This window comes from Procambarus clarkii, chromosome 57 (assembly GCF_040958095.1).
Source record: "Procambarus clarkii isolate CNS0578487 chromosome 57, FALCON_Pclarkii_2.0, whole genome shotgun sequence".
In the NCBI taxonomy this organism is placed as follows: domain Eukaryota; kingdom Metazoa; phylum Arthropoda; class Malacostraca; order Decapoda; family Cambaridae; genus Procambarus; species Procambarus clarkii.
In genome coordinates this window covers 20783182-20806401 of record NC_091206.1, presented here as the reverse complement: position 1 = coordinate 20806401, position 23220 = coordinate 20783182, and the positions used below count along the sequence as shown (strand labels likewise).

Genomic DNA, 23220 nt, shown 5'->3' with positions numbered 1-23220 from the left:
CTCAAATTAGTGTTTTCTTTCATTTTGAAACTTTTAACATCACCAAATTTGCCAGACACTTGTTTGACAAGGTGGGTGAGCAAAGTCAGCCTGTAAAGTGCACATTGCAACTGGAGATTCACTGAAGCAAGGGTGCATGTACTGTATTTGCATTTTTCTGTAAAGCCGTTAATTACATTCATGGGCATAATTGGCATTCAAACATTAACCCTTAGTGCGCATCACGTCATATGACGTGTTGGACGTTGTTCCAGTCAACTGTGCATCACATCATATGATGTGTTGGAGTACTACGCAAGATTTAAACAGCCCGCGGATACATGGGGTTCACCACACCTTCATCAGGGCTCTTGTAAGCAGACGCCATTTAAAAAAAAAATCGTGGGCCAAACTCCCGGGTGTTATTGGCCTCAGTATTGAGTGAGCAACCAAGCCTGACGCACGCAGCTTGAGCTAACAGCACTGCTGTTCAGCTTGTGACCACAGCATCGCCTAAAAATGCCAAAATATACTTGTTCATGCTATTATGTAGCGATGATATTATTACAGAAGGCCCCTGACTGTGATAAAACTGACCAGGGTTCTGATAATAGCAGGATTGTGGTGATATTTAGCGCTGTGCGCCTTGGAGGGAGGAGTAATGCTGTGGGAGGGAGGGTGGTGGCGATGTCTTCTGACTGTGTGTGGCCACCTTTTATTGACTGCACTCAGCATACCAGCTTAGTGGTTCGCTATGGTGAACACAAATGTAGATATTTATATATAACGTGTGTATAGAGGGTATAAACAGCAAGAGAAGGTTTGGAGCCGCCATTATGGTGAGGGCGGTGGCATCGTCTGCACGACGCCACCGTGCAGACGACGGTGTTGTTTACTGGTTACCACGATTTTCTTTGGGCACCATACCAGTTTATTTGTACAAGTATGGTGAATAAAACAGGTAGATATTTATATATGTGTGTATATAGCGTAATAACACCACACAGTATTGTTGGAGGAGAAATATTAGTGCGTCTGGCCTTGAGGGCGGCAGCCATCAACTGACTGTGTGAGGTCCTACGTCTTTGTGCCTTTACTCACCGTACAAGCTTAGATGTACAGTTATGGTGAACAAAACATGTAGATACTTATATATAACGTCTGTATATAGTGAATTATAGCAAAAACATTATTGTGGGAGGAGAATGTGGGTGAGTCAGATGACTGGAGGGAGGGCGGGAGTGGCTGGCTGGTACACGGCGGTCACTCCTCATTACTTTTTGACTCATAATAGCTACTTAGTGGTTCGTTACAGTGAACAAAACATGCAGATACTTATATATAACCTGTGCTTATAGTGTAATAACCGACAGAGTATTTGTTCACTGATTGATGAACATAATTGAATCAACAATATGCACACCATATTTTTGAGTACAGCAATGATTCACTCATTTTATTATATAAATATATCAAACTACACACTATTGAATAATATTACAGCAAAAACTATGAAAAATCAGAGACATTAACCACTGCACTGCGCAAAGCGCCTTTAGGCGCTCAGAGAGTTGTGCTTTTTGTTTTTTAATTTGGCTATATTTTAATGTTTTTTAATGTTTTCATTACTATTTGTGTTTTGAAATGGAAATAGTTGACTTTGGAAACATTTTGACATTAAATTTACCTGAACATTTGTAAAAATAACAAAAATATGTCCTTGACAATTGCACCAAGATGTTTTTGCCGAAAATAGGTGAGCAGTGCAAGGGTTAAAATAATTAGGTAATTATCTCTTTGTGGCAGCTCCGGCCTGACAGCTGGCGAACAACAGACCGCCTGGGACGCACGCTGAGTCAGCGCCTATAATTTGCCAGACTTCCCCGCCCTATAGCGGGCAATATATGCCACTTAGGATTTTTTTATTATTTTTCCCGTGATCAGTGAACACAAATTAACAGGTTAGGAAGAAATTTTTTTTTTTTTTTTTTTTCAAAATTACATGTGTCTGTGGGGATGACAGGATATTAAACCCCGAGCATGTTAAGGGTTAATGTAAAATTTAAATGATGATGATATCAATTAACGAGAAAATCAACACACAACGATTGCCATATTTTGAAGGTTAAAAATAAAAATTGTGATGTGATGTATTATTTTAACATATGCATGTTGAGCAAGTTTTAACTTGTTTAATTTTTTCAGATCATATCTGGTGAATGGAAGGGTTATACAGGCAAATCCATAACAGACGTGGTAAATATTGGCATTGGAGGCTCAGATCTTGGCCCGTTGATGGTAACGGAAGCACTCAAGCCATATGCTATTGGACCCAATGTACACTTTGTTTCGAACATTGATGGTACACACATGGCAAAGACTCTGAAAGTAGGTGGTTTCTTTTAGTTTTTATATTTAATAAAGTTAAACATGCCCATAAATTTTTTCTCTTAACATACCAATGCTGTATTCTTCTAATAACCTTTATTATGACTTTAAATTCATAAATTTAGTTTCTTCCAGATACTGAATGCTGAAACAACATTATTCATTATTGCTTCCAAGACATTCACAACACAAGAAACCATTACTAATGCAACCTCTGCCAAGAACTGGTTTTTGTCTACTGCTAAAGATGTAAGTACAGTACAGTATATTTTTTCTGTCTTTTGTATAAATGCAGTAAGGTAGAACATAATGAAATTTGCATGTGGAGTTCATTCCAAAAAATAGTTAGGCAGTGCATCACAGCATAAGAAAATTGTCAAGAGGAATATGTTTAATAAATGGTGCTGTATGTGATGGGACTTTACATGGGATTATGATGTAGACGCATATTTATCAAAACAAAAACTTTCTAATTCGATTCCAAGGACAATGCCACTGTATAGTAGTTGCCACTAGTATATAGTGACAACTCCAAATTCGGTATCATATTGTTTCATTATTTTTCGTGTAAATCTCAAGATGTGGACAATTCATAGAATTTTATTTTTAACAGGCTGAATGGCTTTCCCAGGGCACCAACTGTTTCATCTAATATAGTGCATTTATGAAAATTGTTAGACATAATCCAACCCATTCTTCTGTTTAGATAGTAGTTTTTGTAACTGTGCATCACAGTACAAAGCTTGCCATTCTAAGCAATTAGATAGTATAACTTTGTACTATTCACTTTATAGAGTTGGAAAAAAATGAAGCTTAAACAAAATATTCCTAGGCCTAGTGTAGCGTGCAAATACTGTGTACTAAATTAGGCCTCAGGTATCGTGTATTAGGCATAGTAAGGTTAGGTTACGTTAGTTTAGTTTGTCTTTGCAGCATAAGTAGAAAATTGTTTTCCAGTTTTTCCAACTTGATAGTGCTGCTTTCCACTTTCTAATTTTGTTGTACGTCAGTATATATACTATGGTCCTCATCGTTAGTATAAGTACTATCAAAACAGGAGGATGGGTTGCATAATCGATGTCATATACCTTACAGTGGTTATCGTTATATGAAGATTTAAACTATTATTTTCTGGGTTTTAGGTTTATGATGCAAATAAGGATATAATGACCATGGATGTAATTGAGGTTACCTTGACCCACAAAAAAATCATACTATCATTTCATGGTTGTTACTAGGTGAATGCAGTCATTGCCATTGTATGAAATTCCATCATAATTACATGGTATGTATACTGATAATAATCATTAGGTTTTCAAAACTCCACAACTCCGTATGGTTGTAATGAGGTAATGCCAGGTAAACCAATCAATTGAACCATTATCATGCGTTTCGTTTACTAGGAGCCTATTATCATTTATGGCGGCTTACGCCTTTCTTTCAATCTATAATCTTGCCCATATAGTGTCAATTAGGCCATGTCATCGCCCAGAGCCCAACACCGGTGTACCGGTGTATATTATGTTCATAGCCTTTATATGGTTGTAATGCAGTGTACCGGGTAAATTAATAGTCAATTGAAACATTTTCACATGTTAGTGAATTATGTGATTTACAAAGTTATTCAAAACACACACTCGTGTCAGTAAAGAGAAACAAGTGATAAACAATTGGAGAAACATCCGAGGAGAACAAAAGAGTTCTCTCGTATACCTCAGCAAAGCAAAGTTGGGCATCGTGTGTTGACAGACATCAGACCACAGCACAACTTTTCAGAGCACCTCCACCTAGTAAAATGAAAAATTATTTACTTATTTTAATATATTCTTACATTTTGCATACAACTTAATATTTATATAATGAAAAATTATTTTATGAAATTTTATTTTTTGTGCTTAGGCAGGAATGACCATTTTGCCATACCACTGTCTAAGGGTTAAGGGAGGTACCATTTATACCCTAATTTTTTTCCCTGCTCTATGGGTGAATTTCACTGCACAAAATTTTAATTTCAACCTAGCTTACGATGGTCAACCATCAAGAGAACATGACTAAAGTAGGTGTGCACCTTAAGTAAATTAGCCTGGATGAGGTAAGGGTACAGGGCTCTAAATTTTATATTTTATGTTGTATTTTATGTTTTATGTTGTATTTTATTTATGTATGTATAGAGGGAATGAAGCAAGCACTATGTAGACCTAACTTTTGAAGAACAAGTAGTTTCTGGGAACATTCTTGTCTTGAGAGCTGGGGTTCCTTGCTGCTTTGGTGATTATCCTCAGTGCTGTCACTGTATTACATTCTTCAATAATCTTGCTGCCCTAAGTCTTTAAGCCTTCCAGTGACAGTATGAAAATATAAGGTCTATTAAGGAAGTATTTGCATTTAATGAAGAGTCAGAGTTGTCAGCTCTGACAATGTCCAATTGCTTTATTGACCAGTGAAACAGCATCTTTCCACCCCTATTTGGCAAAAATACTTATACATTGCCAAACAGGAACAATATTTATATATAAACTATGTAATATAAAAGTGCTCCATGGCAAGCAGCATGGTGGAGCACCTTCAACTTGCATGTAGTGAAGGCGGGCTCAGCAGGTCGGTCTATGATGAGCCATCCTGCAACTCTTGGGGAAATTACCAGGCTTGAAGGTGGCTAACCATGCGGTACACCCCAGGCACTAGGAACGTTAACTGGAAGAACAAGCCCCGAATGCAGCCTGCAGGATATACTTGGCTACAAAAGGGTACACCCAGCATGCAGTATAAACTAGTGCATGAACCCTAATTCATCTCATAAAACAGAAAAAGAATGCACACAACCACAAGGTTGTGAAGAAGAGGCCAATACTACTGTACAGCCCCCCAGGGCAAGGCTGTCCAACCTGGTAGCCTTGCCTCTCGGGGATGAACTCCCAAGCACCAGAGAAGGCAACTCTGGTTATACAGGTACAATGTTGAAGGAGCACCTAGGGATTGGTGGACCTAGGCCCATGTGTCTTGAAAACATTTTCTTAGAGCAAAATACCAAAAACTAAGAATGATATGCTAGCAAAAAGGCCCCCCCCCACAGAACAGAGTTCTTAAGATCTGAATGACACCACAAACATCAAAAGCAAGCTTGGCAGGCAGGTACATAGCCAAACCACACAAGAGAGCTGTGGTGAGCATGCTAATTCCATCAGAAGTAAATTGAACAAGGTCACCAGACATGGGAGATGCTTTCGAGCAAACACTAAACACAGTTTAGGGAGAAACTCGGCTGAGGAGGGTGTAAGCAATACACCACAAGGCGATCATGTAATTACCCAAGTGGAGTTACAGGATGAGAACAATGCTCATCTTCCCAATACTGTACTGTTATATAACGTTTTGAAACTACTAATGTTTTGCCATCCACCGCCTTCTCATATAAACTTGTTCCAACCATCTACCACTGTTTTCAAAAGAACTTTCCAATGTTTGTTGGCACCTTTCTTTCCTTAGTTTGAATCTGTGTACTTGAAGGGCAGGTTTCAATAATTCTTGTCAATTTTGTTGATTCCTGTTAGTATTTTGTACATAGTGATCATATTGCCTCTTTCTTTTATCTTGAAACTTTGGCATACTTAATGTGCTAGTCTCTTGTAGCATGTGAATATTTCATAGCATGCCTTTCCACTTTCATGCTCGTCTCTGCCACAGGGGTTTCTGCTCCTTTGGTCCTGGTGGTCAGTTTGTTCAGTTGCAGCTGTCTCCTTTTCTGGTGAAGATCGAGATGGCGGCTTTCCGGAGGGGCCCTTGGGTCATTGATAATTGAATGGTCAGGCCGGGGATGAATCATGTGTTGTGTCCGGTTGCGGCTCTTCGGGTGCTAACCGGAAGGTAGGAAATGCCTACCTTTCTGGGTGCTAACCCCAGTTTATGGCAGACATGGAATGCCCACAAGTACAAAGGGATTTTCTTAGGCCATTGCTCCCCGTGCTTCTCTGAGGGGGTTAAAGTTCTGGCTTGTGGTCCCTGGTAAGCTGAATTCCGACTGATGCCCCAGACTAATATATCGCATATAAATCCAATAGCTCTGGGGAGCCTCCGGGGGCTCAACCAGAAAATGGCGTTTCATTACATTCAACGCTGTTTTTTTTTTTAGGTCCATATAAACAGTCAACTCGACCATCTCTCCTATAGCATCTTTGTGGCTCTTATCATATAACTAAGTAGATGTGTTACACAGGATCTTTTGAGTTCAAAATCCATACCGATATATCATTTCTCTCCAGATGTTCTATTAATTTGTTTGTACCTGTTTGTATGTTTTGTATATGACTTGTAAAGGGAAGTGTGGTGATGCATCAGACTGTACTTCATTATGTCTATTATTTTAATAATTAATAGTCTCTCTTAAAAGAAATATTTGACTATGCAAATATGAAACATATGGTGAAACTTTAGTTATTTTTTTCTAGGCTTCAGCTGTCGCTAAGCACTTTGTTGCCCTTTCAACCAACGGTCCTAAGGTGAAGGAATTTGGAATCGATGAGGCTAACATGTTTGGCTTTTGGGACTGGGTTGGTGGACGTTACTCCTTGTGGTCTGCCATTGGTATGTCCATAGCTCTACACATTGGCTATGACAATTTTGAAAAGCTGCTTTCAGGAGCTCATTTTATGGACAGTCACTTCAAGACTGCTCCCCTAGAAAAAAATGTAAGTACAGTATAATTGTTTTTTTTTTTTACAAATAAGATCACAGATTTTACAAGTCCTAACAAATTAAAATTATATTTTAATTAACTTTTGCAGTGTTGGTTTCTCGACAGATTATGAATAACTAAAAATGAAGTTTAGGTAATTATTTATTTGTAATAATAACTTGAAATAATTTGTTGTAATTAATGTTGTTTATTTTGCACCCCAGTTAAACAGTTGGAAAAAAGTCCTGGATCTGCTATGTCGTGCACCCATGTACATGTAACTTTAAGATTGTCTTCCAGGCCTGATATCTGGAACCACATCAATTAGCAATCATGTAGATGAAATGGTTTTATTAAAATGTATGTTGGTGCATCAAAACACTTTAATTGTTAAGGCAAGTTAGTTCTCGTGCTCACAGCTCCAGGTTAATGCTCATAATGTGTGGTTTATTTAATTGGCTTCCTTTAAGATTTTGTTTAGTGGTTTACACAAGAAGCATACAAGATCTTTTTTTTTTTAGATTACTGTATCTAAAAGCTCAGTGTTTTTATGTATCTAGTACTGTATATCAATTCCCTCAATAAGTAACTAGATTGGGATTTATAATTTTGTAAATTCAGGTTATTGCTGGCAAACATTGATTACAGATTGTAAAAAGTGTGTTGTTGAATTCCGAAGGGTTCACTGTCTTGTATATTTGCTTTTACTTTTCCAGATTCCTGTAATCCTTGCAATGCTTGGGGTTTGGTATCATAACTTTTATGGAGCAGAGACACATGCTCTTTTGCCATATGATCAGTACCTCCATCGATTTGCTGCTTATTTTCAACAAGGTGACATGGAGTCTAATGGAAAGTAAGTATTTCAAAAAGTTTCATTCATATTATACCACTTGTTGAAAATACAACGTGATCTATAAGTCTGCATTTACAGTATAACAGAAAGTAGCATTTCTGGAGGAAGCCCTCCCGGTGGCTTCCTGAAACTGTTGCCAAGATTCCTCCATACTATAAGGTCACATAAGTTGTGGAAGTTCTGGTTGGCTTACTGGAGACCAGAGACAGAACCTGTCCTTCCCCATCCAACACCACCACCTCACAAAGGCACAAGGAGTGGGTGACAATCTTCCACCCTACTGGGAAAAGCCTCCAGAAAGTCAGTGAAGCTTTACAGACAACTGAAGGGTTTACAGAAAAACAAGGCCTCAGAACTGCCAAACACTTCTGCAAACTATTCACACAGAACAAGGGATTCATTCAATCAGCTTGAATCTGGTTGTACCAATTAACACTACCAGTTGACTCTCCATTTTAGTTCTGTTACTTTTGCTGCACTCTGAAGTGCTTCTTGTAGTGTTCCAGTCTCGGGTTAGAAGCAGAGGGGCTTGCCTACGATCAAAGTGCCAGCCATCCTTGGACTGTTGTCCTGAGGGGGTCATTTGCTTTGTGTATTCTTTTTGTAATTTAGTTCTGGCTTTGCATGTGTGTGTGTGTGTGTGTGTGTTGGTCCCACTTGTGTGGGCTTGGCTCTTGTTGCATTTTGGGCTGCATGTGCTTAAGGTTTTCTTTCCTGTGTGCCTACAAAAGCTGCCCTTGCATTGTCAGTTACCTTCTCTGGTGTGTTCAGGAGTTCGCACCCGAGAGGTCTGATCATTGGGGTGGAGAACCTCGCCTTGGACTATTCATGGATTTTTTTATTCTTCTCCCCCTTGGCTGTGGGAGTTCTTTGGTTGTGCTTTGGTGCATGGAGGGTCATGCATTTGTGTATACAACATAATGCAGTTTCCATCATATCCTGGTGGTTTTGACTGTGGATGGTGACTTCCTCCAAAGAGCGGCACTGATGCCTGAGATGCTGAGTGGTTACCCGCCTTCAGGCCCTGGGAATCTCCTGCTGGTTTCTGTTGTGGTCTGTATGGATGGACCTGTCGAGCCCGCCCTCACTGAGTGAGAGTGTGAGGGATGTTTGTTTGCTACCAGACATTGATTAGTCTCTGTCCCACATGCTGCCTGTTGAGTCGGTAGCACCTACGACCCTGAGTTGTGCAAGGTGTGTTCCCACTGGGTCTCTGCAGTAATTGATTTTATCTGTCATTTGGAAGCATTTCGGGCAGTGGCCACTTTGCGAGCTAGGTTTGTTTGAGTTAGGCATTCGTGGCAGATTGATTAGCTGGATGCCCTGAAGTCCAAGTCTCTTCCTTTCCCTGCAGATGTGGTTTCCCATGCTTCTGGTCTTTCCCTCCCCCCCCCCCCCCCCCCCTTTCCTCCCACTGGTTCCAGTTCTGAAATGCCTGAGAGTTTTGGAGTAAGGTCTGTCAGGATTTTGCTCTGCGTTTAACTCTGTCTTCTCTGGGGGTGGTCCCATCCATGTCAGCTGCAGAGGCAGTCGAGTCATCCAGTCCTTAGGAGGACACCTTTCTATATCTGGTGTTGGGCAGGAACTTCGATGCTGCATCAGAGCCTTCATGACAGGCTTGATGGGTTGAGGAGAAGCAGCACATGGAGTGCCCTTTGTGGATCTTGGTCTCCTCCACAGAGGGTCTTTTTTTGCAGGGTGATAATTTTTCATATCCTCCCTCCTTGTATGAATTGGATTGCTTGGCTGCTTTTCCTTGTGTTCCGTTCCGGGTCCAATTCAGTGCCTCAAATTCTTCACATATTGATTGGCATCTTATGCCGAATACTGTCACCTCCTATGTAACATTGGCAGTCACCCCAGCTTGCATTCAGGATTGATAGTTCAGTCCTATTTTGGAAGCTTTCTCGTGCATTGTTTCACCTCCGACTTGCTCGTGCGCCGCCTGAGCCTGCCTTGTCCCCTTGATCAGGTTCTTGCTTTTCTTTCATCCATTTGGTTTATGGTGGCCCCCTTTGGTTTGTGATTGTTTTCAGATAGCATTGTTTTTGTTTTCTCTGGCTTCCAGTTGTTGTGTGTGGGAGCTTCATGCTCTCCCTCGATGCTGGGGCTTTTTGTTTTTTTAGCTTTGGTGGGCACTTTGTTCATCTACAGCCGTCTCCTTTACTGGCGAAGAATGAGTCGGTTGACTTCTGGAGAGACCCTCTGGTGGAAGACGCTTGGTTGGTTCTGCTGGAGATGCATAATGTACTGTCTGGTGGTAGCTTTATTCTGCTACCTTCATGCCACCGGCTCTGTTTTGGGGGATTCCTTGTGGAGAGTTGTGGGTTTCCCTAGTTCCCTGTTCCAAGGCTCATGTTTATCAGGTCATCTGCAGTGTCAAAGTCTACCTAGCTAGCTACCCTTGTGCCCATGATGTGCGCAAGTTTCCCACTCTTTCAGCAGCCTTTGCTAATACAAATACATTGTCTTGGGCTGATATTTGGGAGTGGGGGGTTTTGGTGGCCAAACAGGGTCTTGGCAGCCAGCTATCTTGTGAATGTTACCGGTCCTCAGCGGCTTTGTGTGGCCTTGGGTCATGTGTCCCAGCTGTTGCTCTTATTTGTCTTGATACTTGCGGTGCTTCCCCCTTCCTGGTAAGTGCCCTTTCTTCCTTCTCTATGGGTAATTAGCTTTAGAGTGCCACAAGGCTTTCCACCACCAGAAAACCAGCATTGAATGTAATGAAATGCCAATTTTTGGCTAAGCCATAGTAGCTCCCCAACACCATTGGGTGTGGGGACAGAATTCCATCACGATAAGAACTGGTGGTAGAGCAACCGGCTGACCTGGTCTGCCTTCCTCTTCCCCACAAATGAGGGAGGGAGATGGGGCAAATTAGCTTGCACTAGTTTCACAATTTTTTTTTGTTTACATTGTTGGAGTTTTTTAGATTTTCTGTCTAGTTTTCAATATTTTTTGCCAACATTGATGATTGAGGCCCCTTATCAAATGTAATCTGACTTTGCTTTATATCCTCTATGCTCCCTTGCCACATGCAAGCGTTCATTGTAGGCCTAAATTACATTGTCCTAATAGTAATATACACTGTTTTTGTAAATCAGATGTACATAAATCTTGTTATTCAACACAATAGTTTATTCACTACAGTACTGTATTTAAGTGTAAAAATGATTGTATGAACTCCAAGATTCACATGGCACTGAGATATTGATGCAATGTCTGGGGGTGTTTATAGTCTGGGCTGGCTGCCACAAGGTCAACATGTACAGTTGACCTTGTGGGTCAACTGTACATGTTGACCAATAAAAATTTGTTAATGTAGATAATCACCTTATTTCCACTTTTCTGCACATTTTGTATTCAAATAAATCATTTGCATTCATTATTAGGAAAAAACGTTTGAGGGAATTTTTATATTTTTTTGCTCATGGATGGAAATACATGTACTGTACAGTATTTCCTTAGCCGCATGTTAGGAGTTAACAATCTATGCTGTAAGTGTGGATGACCAACACAAGAAAAAAGAAATGGGAGTCGTTATTACGAGGCAACTTGAAATGGTCAGGGGTCTATCATCAGTGACAGGATTGATTTGTTGCCGGGCCAAAAGCTGGAACTCCAGACACTGTTGGCAGATTTGCACACTAGGGGGTTCAAGCTAAGCTTTGAGTGAACTAGTTGGATTTGAGTGAATGATTTGTGGAGTCTGTTGCCCGTTTCAGTACTTCACTTTTGTGAACCTTGCAGTTGCCTGTATTGCTTTGCTCACTTTCTGGGTGCTTTCACAGTGTGGGTGGTCATAACAATCCCCAGTTCTATGCTTCCGAGGGAGCCAGGCTCTGGTCTCCGGTAGGTTAACAGGACTCCAGTGACTGTGACTCAATAATGGGAAGCCATCTCATCAAGCTAGCTTTAGGGAATGAACCACCATGGTGCTCCTTGCAGAAAATGAGTTTTATCCTTTTATTAATATAAATTAATGTTCATACTGTAAAATAAAACTTGAGTACCTAATTTCTAAAGCTGTGGGCATTTCTTTTAATAACTGAACTTCATGTATTTGAAAGTAAATGGTATGGTTGAGGTATTTAATGAGCAGTTAAAATAACAATTTATAGATGATAAAAGGTGGTTCTTAGTCTTTGCTTTGAAGTGAGGAATTTTTCCTTATTGCAGGTATGTTACACGTAGTGGTCGGACAGTGGATTATAAGACTGGTCCAATTGTTTGGGGCGAGCCAGGTACCAATGGCCAACATGCATTTTACCAGCTGATCCATCAGGGTACTCGTCTTATCCCTGCTGACTTCATTGCTCCAGCGAAGTCTCACAATCCTATTGCAGATAATATTCATCACAAGGTTAATTATAATTATTTTAGTTATTTTGCCATTATTTGGTGGGTGCCTTTCTGTACTTGTGTAATTAATTTTTCTTCTTTTATAGGCATCTTTTGATTATCTCTGTCTCTAAAGTTTGATAGTGCTGGTTTTTCTTAACCCTTAAAAAGTAGTTATCATACAATGATTCACGAGGTAATGCAGTTATCATTTGATGATTTAAACTATTATTGTCTGGGTTTTACATGTATAATGGAAATAAGGATATAATAGCTCTGTGGATGTAATGGAGCATACCTTGACCCATGGAAAACCCTGCTATCGTTTCATGGTTTACTATATGAAAGCAGTTATCGTCATAAATGTTATTAGGCGAATGCGGTCATTGTATAAAATTGTTATGCATAACAATGTTCAAATTGTTTACACAACTACATATTGTTGTAATGAAGTAATTTTAACAAATTTTCAAATTTAAAATTTAGACCCAAAAAGTATTTATAATCTTTCAAGTGTTCTGACATCAAGTTTTGGGCTACATCTTTTATTTTGGTATAAACCCCCCTCCCCGCTCAGCTCGTTGTTGCCGTGTGGGGGCTTAGTGGGCGGCTGCCGGAGTGTGATGCTCCTTGGGACAGTCCTCTGTCCTTTTCTAGCCTTGTGCTCCTGCTGCCGTCCTCTCCAATTATGCTGAGCACCTTTTCCTTTTCCTTCTGTTTCGTTTTTCTCCCCCCTCTTCTCCTATCTGCTTGACGTTTCCTGCCGACCTTTTGCTTGTTCTGGTTCTTTCCTTGGACTTCTTCTATTTTGACGCCCGGGTGCTTGAGGAGGCATACTCTTGCACCCGTAGAACTGTAGTACTCGACGTCGAGAGCGAAGGGAACCTTTTATTGTCAATCCCCCTTTCGTCACTGAACCCGATCTCGACGGACTGTCGGTTCTTAAGGTGGCGTTTGTGGGCGTATACTCACGACGCACCCCTAGGAGGCCCCACCATGATCGGCGATAGCTTCTTGTTGGGTGTCCTGCCTCTAATTGTGGCTCCATGGTGGGTGTGGGGGCACATTCGTGAATGAATATTCCTTTTCGTAATGATGATAACCCCTGTTTCGACTGTTTCTGCTTTACCTTCTCAGGCTCGTGAGGTGGGCGACCAAGTCCCTGAGTCGGTCCGTGTTGGAAGACCGGGCTCTGTAGCCTCCGCTGCATTGTGCCCCGACCTTGCTCCTCCTTTGGCCTCTCTGACTCCTTCCCCTGGCTCCCCTCCCTCCTCTGTGGTTGGGTCGAGCCCCAAGCCCCCAGTGGTGACTACCTCGTCCCCTGGCGCGGCTCCATCTCTAGTTGTAACTACTGTGCCTTTTAACCCCTCTCTCTCTGGGGGTTCTCACCGCCGTCCTCGTCATGGCCGCCCTCGCTCGATTCCTTCCAGTTCTGCTACCTATCAAGCCTTGTTTGGTCCCGCTTCGTGGGCCAAATATTTTGATCTCCTCCCTCTTGATTCTGCGCCTCCTGACGATTTCTCCCTCCATCGACATCTTGTTGATTCCGTGGATGCCTCCATTACTTTCAACCCCACTTGTCTCGGTACACGTGTCGTTGCTGCTCCTTCTCAGGATGCTGCTTCCCGCTTGGCTGCCTTATCCTGCCTTGGCGAGACCCCTGTTCGGGTCTCTACGAACGTTCAGTTGAATGCCAGTGTTGGCACTATTCTGCTCCCGCCCCATGTTGCGACCGGTGTTCGGGACCTGCGTGACTGCCACGACGATATTCGACATATCCTTGCTGCCCAGGGCCATTCTATTTTCCAGGTGGACACGTTTACTCGTCCCCCTCGTGGTAGTCGCCGTCAACCCCTCCGGGTTGTGAAGATTACCTTTGATGGTAAGACCCTTCCACCCTCTGTCATTCTTGCTGGTGCCAGGTGCTCTGTCCAGGAGTACATTCCTTCTCCTCGGCTCTGTAACAAGTGCTGGAGGTTTGGGCATGGTGCCCTCCGCTGCTCCAGGACTGTCTCTCTGTCCTTTGTGTGGTGGCGAAGGTCACTCTAAGTCGGAGTGCACTTCTTCCCAGGCTCGTTGCCTCAACTACGGTGAGGCCCATCCTACCTTCTCCCGTGCGTGTGTCCATTACAAGCTTGAGGCAGCCGTCCTCAACTTGAAGCACCGGGAGCGTTTATCTTTTCCTGAGGCGAGACGCCAGGTTCGCCGGCTCCCGCCTTATGCTAATATCTCTTATGCTCGCGTGTTGCGCTCTTCCTCTCCTCGTCCTTTCCACCTTCCTCTGACTCACAACCGTTTCCGGGCCTTGGACCCTGATACGCCCACTGCCCCCTCCTCTGTTCCTTTGGGTTCTCTCCTGAAGGATCCACCTCCTGGTCCTCTGTCTGGGGTTCCCCTTCTTTCTACCTGGTCTGTCTTGTCTCCTGTGTCTTCTTCCTCGTCTCCCTCCGTTCCTCCTTCCCATCCTTCTCTTCCGTCTCTTGACTCTCCCCGCCGCCTGTCGGTGCGGGCTGATGTCCATCTCTCTCCAAACGGCCGTCATGTGTGCTCTCGTTCAGCTTCTCCTGTTGAGACGCTAGAATCCGTTGCCCAGTACGTGGTTGCTGGGACACCTGTCTCTAAGTCAGAAGCGTAAGCCTGGCTCCTCTCCTTCCTCCTCCTCAGCGGGTAAGAAGGTTTCGCTTTCTTCCTCGGCCCCTGCTTCTGCCTCTCTCGCTCCTTCCCCTCCCATTTCGGTGGTTGCGCCCCCTGTTCCTGCTATGGAGGTTTCTTTAGCCTCCGCTTCCCTCTCGGTTGCTGCCCTTGCTGAGGTGCGCTCCCCTCTTTCTACCCCCCCTCTTCCTGCTGCTGTCCTTGACTGCTCCCCTCCGTTGTCTCCTCCTCTTCCTCCTCCTGACCCCGCCTGCCCACCTCTGGTCTGTTCTCCTGCCTCCTTCCCTCCGTCTTTGCTCAGTTTACCCATGCCCCCTAACCCTGACTTTGCTGACCCTGATCCTGACCCTGATATTCTTTAACGTGCTCTGTTGCTCTTTCGCCTTTGTTTCTTCCTTGTTCTCTGTTTTTGTCCTTTCTCTTCTCGTCGATGTCTATTCTTCAATGGAACGTTCGAGGTTATTACTCCAATTTCCTATACCTCCAACTTCTGATTTTGCGGTTTTCGCTCCTTTGTGTCTGTCTCCAGGAGCCGATGCTTGGTGCTCGTCCTAGTCGTTTTCGTGGCTATTCCTTTCTCCTCCCCCCCTCCCCCCAGCCGTTGCTGGGGCTTCTAATTCTTCTGCTCTCTTGATTCGTGCTGATGTTCCCTTTGTTCCTTTACTTTTTCCTTCGCCTCTCCATTGTTCTGCTGCTCGTATCTTTGTGGGGAAATGGTACACAGTTTGTTCCATTTATCTCCCCCCGAGTGTACCGCTTTCTCTTCCTGATTTGAAACACCACCTAGACTCCTTGCCGGAGCCTGTGCTCCTGCTGGGTGACTTCAATTGTCGTCATTCTCTTTGGGGTGACGTTCTGACGAATACCCGGGGTCACCTTCTTGAGCCGTTTCTCCTCTCTTCTTCCCTGTCTCTTCTGAATTCTGGTGAGCCCACTCATTTGGACTCTCGGACTCGCACCCTTTCTTGTCTTGATCTTTCTCTCTGCTCTTCTTCTCTTTACTTAGATTTCACGTGGCAGGTTCTTGATGACCTCCATAACAGTGATCATTTCCCCATCCTCGTTTCCTTTTTCTCTTTCCACCCTCCCCTTTCCTTCCCTAGGTGGCAGTTTGCCAAGGCTGACTGGTGCCTATTCACCCTCCGTGCTGCTCTCTCTGACCTCTCCTCTCTGCCTCTTCCTCGAGCCCTCCTCCTTTTTTACGACTGTCTTCAACGCTGCCCTCCGCACTATCCCTCGCTCTTCCTCCCGGGGACACACGGAAATGTGTTCCCTGGTGGAATGCAGACTGTGCTCGGGCTGTCTGCTGTAAGCGTGCAACCTGGAAAAAACACCGCCGCTGGCAGATGGCCGATTCTTTTATTCTGTTTCGGAAGGCAAGTGCAGTGGCCCGTAGGATCATCCGTACAGCTAAACATGAGAGTTGGAAATCTTATGTTCCACCATTACGTCCGATACTCCTCTACCGCACATCTGGAAGAAGATCCGCAAGATTGCGGGTAAGTTCGTTCCAGATGTCTCGCTGGTTCTCCACCTCCGTGGAACTCTTGTGGCGGATCCAGTGAAGGTCGCGGCCGAACTGGGTTCCCACTTTTCTTCTGTTAGCTCTGGTTCTCATCTTCCTCAATCCTTCCTTCTTCGTAAGCCTGTTCTTGAATCTTATCCTTTAGATTTCCACACTCATCTCCGCCTTCCCTATAACGATCCTCTCTCTCTTTCTGAACTTCAGTCTGCCCTGGCCCTCTGCGGATCTACGGCAGCGGGCTCGGATGACGTTCATTATGAGATGCTTCCCCATCTCCCTCCATGCACGTCTCAATATTTACTGAATCTGTATAACCAGGTCTGGGATTTGTCGTCCGTCTATGAGGACTGGCTCTATGCCGTTGTACTCCCTATTCGGAAACCAGGGTCTCTCGGTACATCCCCTAAGGACTTCCGGTCTATTGCTCTCACGAGTTGTATTTGCAAGCTGTTTGAGTGTATGGTAAATGTCCGTCTGATGTGGTTCTTGGAACACCATCACCTCTCTCCTTCTCAATTTGGTTTTCAGAAGTGCTGCAGCACGACTGATGTCGTGGTGAGCATGATCTATATTCGTACTGCTTTTGCTGCAAAGACCTCCGTTGTTGCTGTCCTTTTTGACCTTGAAAAGGTTTATGACACGACTTGGAGATACCATATTCTGTCCCAACTCCGTTCTTTTGGCCTTCGTGGTAATCTCCCTCTCTTCCTTCATAGCTTTCTCTCTCATCGTACCTTTCGAGTCAGGCTTGGTGCCACTCTCTCTGCCTCTTTTTGGCAGTATGAAGGTGTGCCCCAAGGTAGTGTTCTGAGTACTACTCTTTTTCTGGCTGCCCTCAATGGTCTTCTTTCCTCCCTTCCTTCTGGCATCTTCTCCGCTCTTTATGTTGACAATCTTACTCTTTGCTGTTGGGGTGATGATTCGCCTCTCCTTCAATGGCGGCTTCAACTTGCGATTGATGCCGTGTCATCTTGGGCCACCAATCATGGCTTCAAGTTCTCTACTAGTAAGACTTGTGCCATGACTTTTACTCGGAAGCGGGTGGTTCTTCGTCCTTCTTTGTCACTTTATGGTCATCCCCTTGAGTACAAAGATTCCACGAAGCTTTTGGGGTTATTCTTTGACACTCGTTTGTCTTGGTCGCCCAATGTCTCTTACCTCCGTGTTGAATGCTCTAAAGCCCTTAACCTACTTAAGGTTTTGTCCCATACTTCTTAGAGAGCGGATAGGCGCACGCTCCTCTATTTACATTCCTCTCTCGTCCTGTCTAAGCTCGATTATGGTTGCCCTGCATACTCTTCTGCTTCTCCTTGTACTCTTCGCCGTCTTGATCCTTTGCACCATACTGGGTTGCGCCTCAGCTCTGGTGCTTTTCATTCAACTCCTACCCTCAGCTTGTACGCTGACACTGGCTTTGTCTCTCCAGGATCGCCGTGATCACTACAGTCTTCGCTATCTTGTGCGATCCTTACAGCATCCTCACTCTCTCCTCTATCGTGCTGTGACTTTTACCCCTCCTGTATAGTTCCTGTTCCTCTTCACCACCTTCCTCTTTCTGTCCGTTTGTCTCGCTTACAAGATTTTCTTTCGGTTCGTATTACTAATGTTTCTCCTCATATTATTCCATCCTTGCCCCCGTGGAGGGTCCCCTTCCCAAATTTTGTATTAGTCTGACCCGCATCACTAAAGCTTTTACCCCTCCTACAGTTCTGAAACGCCTCTTCCTTGAGCACTTTTCTTCTCACTCCCACTCCGTTCCCATCTTCACCGACGGGTCAAAGTCTGCTGACGGTGTGGGCTACTCTGTTGTTTTTCCTGACCACACTTATGTGTGTCGCCTTCCTCCAGAGGCTAGCATCTTCACAGCAGAACTCTATGCTATTCTCTATGCTCTTCGTCTCCTGCTTTCCCGGTGTCAATCCTCCTTCATGGTGGTAGTTGACTTTTGTAGTGCCCTCATGGCTTTAGGGTCCTTTAATCCGACCCACCCGGTGGTCATCGAGATTCAACATTGGCTGTTTCTTATCTCCAGTAAATTTAAGTTGGTTGCATTTTGCTGGGTTCCCAGCCATGTTGGTGTCTCTTTAAATGAGCATGCAGATGCTGCCGCTAAGGATGCTATCCGCACTTGTCCCATCTCCCATAAAGGTATTCCTTATTCCGACTTTTACCCAGTTATTCATGCCTCCATCCTTGCCCGCTGGCAGAGTTGTTGGTCTTCTGTTGTTGGTAACAAACTGCGCACTCTTAAGAGTCGTGTGTCCCAGTGGCCTTCCTCCTGCCACCGTAACCGGCGGTGGGAAACGGCTCTGGCTAGGTTACATATTGGCCATACCCGTTTAACTCACGGTCACTTAATGGAGCGCCGCCCTGCTCCTTATTGTCCAAATTGCATTGTCCCTTTTACGGTTGTACATATCCTTGTTGAATGTTCTGACTTCCAGGACGAGCATGTCTTGTTTTCCGCCTATCCCCCACGGTCGCTTGTCCCTCGATAGAATTCTTGGCAAGTTGGATACTTTTGATACCGTTCGCCTTATGCGTTTTTGTTCTCGTATTGGCATCCTTGGTGATATTTAGCGCCCTCTGATTATCCCGCACATTTGATGGTGCTTACATAGCCTTCCCGGTTTGGTGCCTTCTATTGATAATTACTTACTTCCTAGAATCAAAGGTAGGATATTGCGTCAGCCACCACCAGACCATGCGGTGATTATTTTCTTGTTTAACTCTTAATAAATCCAGTCTACAATTTGCTTTCATTTGCAATTATTTTAGATTGGAAATTAAACGTGTAGAGAAATAAGGTGTTCTTCCATCCTGAAGTAAATTACTGCAGTACTGATTGTTATATCACTGCTGGCAAAATAACAGTTGCACTGCATTCAGCATTTAGATTATGTAGTGCAGTTTTGGTCGCCGTACTATAGAATGTATATAAATTCACTTGATTGTGTCCAGTGTAAAATGACACATTAATTTAAGTTAATTCCCCAAATTAGGAACCTGTCATATGAAGAAAGATTAACAAAGCTTAAATTGCATTAACTGGAAAGGCGAAGAGTTAATTCTTCGCCTTTGAACTGTAAATCATTAATCCTATTAAAACATTTGTTAGATGCCTGAAAATCCTGCCTATAATAGAATTTTTCATTGTGTAACTGAATAAACAATTCTCAATTATCATGCTGAATACAATATTGCAGAAATATAATACTGTACTAGTTTGATTGTACATATAAAATTTGACATTTAAGACTTAATTTATTTTTCATATTACAGCTATTGCTGGCCAATTTCCTTGCACAAACAGAAGCACTGATGAAAGGAAAGACCACGGATGAAGCAAAAGGTGAACTAGAGAAGGCAAACATGCCATCTGATAAATTGCAGCGAATCTTGCCTCATAAAGTATTTGAAGGCAATCGCCCAACAAACTCCATCCTCATAGAAAAACTGACTCCTTTTACCTTGGGGGCATTAATTGCTATGTATGAAATGAAAATTTTCACCCAAGGTGTTGTTTGGGACATAAATTCATTTGATCAGTGGGGGTAAGTAATATGTCTTCTGTCATTTATGAAAATGTTATTAAAAAATGCAATTTGTAGTATAAATTGAAAGTTACTTAGGGCCTGGGATTTGTCCAGTAATGTCTAACAAATCCCAAGTGTCAGCTTTCCGTGGTACATACAGTTAGAGGAACATAACTTTCTAGTACTGTTCCCTTACTTAGGAGATGAAACAGTGATGATGACTAAGAACTAAGTAAAAATACCAAAAACACAGTATGACTTGGGTTTTCAGTAACCCTTAACACACTAAAGACTGACAACTCAAATGAACTCATTATAAATAATATTGGCAAGTTTGTGAATGACATGCAGATTGGGAGTGTAGGGAATATAAAGAGATTGTGATTAATTGTAGAAAGACTTGCATTCCAATCATAGGTGAGATAATAGCATTTGCACAGTAATTTGATGAATGCAAATTGCTTAACTTTGGAAAAGACAGTGATGTTATATACCACATTAATAATTATAGATCAAATTGTTGGAAGTGACTTCGGAGTCATGAGTGACAGGAATGTATCGATGCACGAAATAAAGTAAATGGGGATGTATAATAAGAAACATTGGCAGTAAAAGTAAAAATATCATTTAGTAATATCATGCATGAGTGAAGCCCCAAATTGACTTCACTGTGCAATTCTAGTTGTGCTACAGAATGGATATGGGCTCTAGAGAAAATACAAAGAATGACAAGGCTGATAGGTGCTAGCATTGGACCTTTTCTATGAAGACAGGTTTTAAAGTGGGTTACAGTCATAAGCAAGGGATATAAGTTAGGGTTTTGAAACTCGGAACAAGTCAGAGCCTAAAACAATGGGTACAAGCTGGAGAAATTTAATCTGTCTCTGTCTCTCTGTCTCTCTGTCTGTCTGTCTGTCTGTCTGTCTCTCTCTCTCTCTCTCTCTCTCTCTCTCTCTCTCTCTCTCTCTCTCTCTCTCTCTCTCTCTTTTTCTCTCTTTTTCTCTTTTTCTCTCTCTCTTTTTCTCTCCTTTTCTCTTTTTCTCTCTCTCTTTTTCTCTTTTTCTCTTTTTCTCTCTCTTTTTCTCTCTCTTTTTCTCTCTTTTTCTCTTTTTTTCTCTCTTTTTCTCTCTTTTTCTCTCTTTTTCTCTCTCTTTTTCTCTTTTTCTCTCTTTTTCTCTTTTTCTCTTTTTCTCTCTTTTTCTATCTCTCTTTTTCTCTCTCTTTTTCTCTTTCTCTCTCTTTTTCTCTTTTCCTCTCTCTTTTTCTCTCTTTCTCTCTCTCTTTTTCTCTCTTTCTCTCTCTCTTTTTCTCTCTCTTTCTCTCTCTCTTTTTCTCTCTCTTTTTCTCTCTCTCTCTCTTTCTTTCCCCCACACCTTTTTTTTTTTTAAGGTCAACTTGTATTCCCTGCTCCTTGCTGCTCTATTGAGAGGCCAGGATTGCTATCTCGATCCAGGTTACTCTGACAACGGCCTGGTGTTGAATAAATATGGTGGAGCTATCCAGGTAGCTGCCAACAATGAGCCCCCAAAGACCCACCAGAAAGAGGCATTTCATTACACTGAATGGTTGTTTTTTTGCTTGTCTTACCAATCTGAATGATACTTAGGCCCTTTAGATATATATTGGATGGTGATAGTTTCCCCGTGTTGTTACCTCTTTTCATTATTACTTAACGATCAACACCTGATGATGAACATACAGAACTTTGAGGGTTAAACCTGGAACACGGGGCACTTTAGACTAGGTTTTGTTGTCCTAACTAGTTGTGTTTGTGCTTTAATGTATGGTATAATTATTTTTTAATTATGTTCTTTACATTAAACTTTTAATCTTTACAGAGTTGAATTAGGCAAGCAATTGGCTAAAGCCATCGAGCCAGAACTGCAGGACAAGACTCCTGTGTCATCACACGATTCATCCACCAATGGTCTAATCAACTTTATCAAAAAGCACCTGTAACTGCTTTGTAGTACATTTATGGCCTTTCAGATGAAGAAGAGATATATTTTATTTTTTCTTTGTTTCTAAAATTTACTTCAAATGGTTTACTTAGACTATCATTATAAAATATTAAGTACGTTATTAGGTATTAAGAGGAGGCTTCGTTGAAGACCAGGCTGCGGGGATACTAAGCCCCGAAATCTTCGCAAGGTAACGGTATTTTATAGTAACTGGTTTACTGTTGACACTGGTTAAGATAAAAAAAAAAAAAGCCATAAAACTTAGCAGTTCCTTGCTGTAGTTTGCTTGGAAATGTAAATGTAAATGCATAATTTATTAGTAACAGAGATAAACTGTTCATGTCTAGCAAAATTACTGGTATTACAGTATTGGGTTAGTGTTGTAGTCATGCTGCCATTGTAAGCTTTGGTGTGTGTGCATGTTGTGATAAGGTGGCACTGGTAAATTTTCTAGAACAAAAAATGTACTGTATTATTGCTGGTTAGCACTGCACCAGGTTTGTACACGTGTACACATCCAGTAAATGTTTTACCAAGTGTATTGATTTTAATTTGTATAGATTACTAGTGCTACAGCTTTAATATGGAGGTACATATGGGAGAATTGTTTTTTTTTTATATATATAGGGTCTCAAGTAATTTAGCATTTACATTATTTGAATTTATTTAAAATTAATAAAATTTTAATTTTATTATTTTTGACTAACCTCCTTTGTATTTCTTACCACAGAAAGTTAATTTAATCTTGTGAAACTTCTCAGAATACAGAATGATACTGGAAATCTGCAGCCAAGTAACCTCCATCTGAACTCTATAACTAGCAGGTGTAATTTACACCAAACATTCTATTATGATTACTGCAAAGAAATATAATGCACTTTTGTGCATTCTACTATATTAAAAATCAGTTGGAAAAATATACTTCTTTGCTCTTAATGTGCAGCAGTCATCAAAGGAGCCAGTCTGCCTGTGCAAATTAAATGTGTTAAATGTAATGAAACGCCTCTTTCTGGTAGTCCCAGTGGCTCCCTGAAGCTATCTTTCCAAGATGGCTTTCTACTACTGACTCACCCCCCTCCCCATCCGGCCCGTTGGCGCTGTGAAGGGGGGCTTAGTGGACGGCTTCCAGCCCGTTGGCGCCGTGAGGGGGGCTTAGTGGACGGCTGCTGAGTGTGATGCTCCGTGGGACAGTCCTCTGTCCTTTGGTGGCCTTGCACTCCTGCTGCTGCTCTTCTCTAATTGTGCCGGATCGCTTTTCCTTTTCCTTTTGTTTCGTTTTTCTCCCCCTCTTCTCCTATCTGCTTGTCTTT

The 23220-nt window shown here is 42.5% G+C and overlaps 1 protein-coding gene across 1 annotated transcript in view; it reads left to right on the top strand.

Moving 5' to 3' along the window:
• Positions 1 to 22602, top strand: part of LOC123744981 (glucose-6-phosphate isomerase) — a 34778-nt gene extending 12176 nt beyond the window's left edge. Inside the window, exons 4-10 of the mRNA XM_045725212.2 lie at positions 2185 to 2367; positions 2503 to 2616; positions 6813 to 7052; positions 7756 to 7895; positions 12075 to 12258; positions 19696 to 19967; positions 21788 to 22602. Of these exons, the coding sequence (XP_045581168.1) occupies positions 2185 to 2367; positions 2503 to 2616; positions 6813 to 7052; positions 7756 to 7895; positions 12075 to 12258; positions 19696 to 19967; positions 21788 to 21908 (1254 nt within the window). The 3' untranslated portion in view covers positions 21909 to 22602. The remainder of the gene's footprint in view (positions 1 to 2184; positions 2368 to 2502; positions 2617 to 6812; positions 7053 to 7755; positions 7896 to 12074; positions 12259 to 19695; positions 19968 to 21787) is intronic.
• Positions 22603 to 23220: the final 618 nt, after the last annotated feature.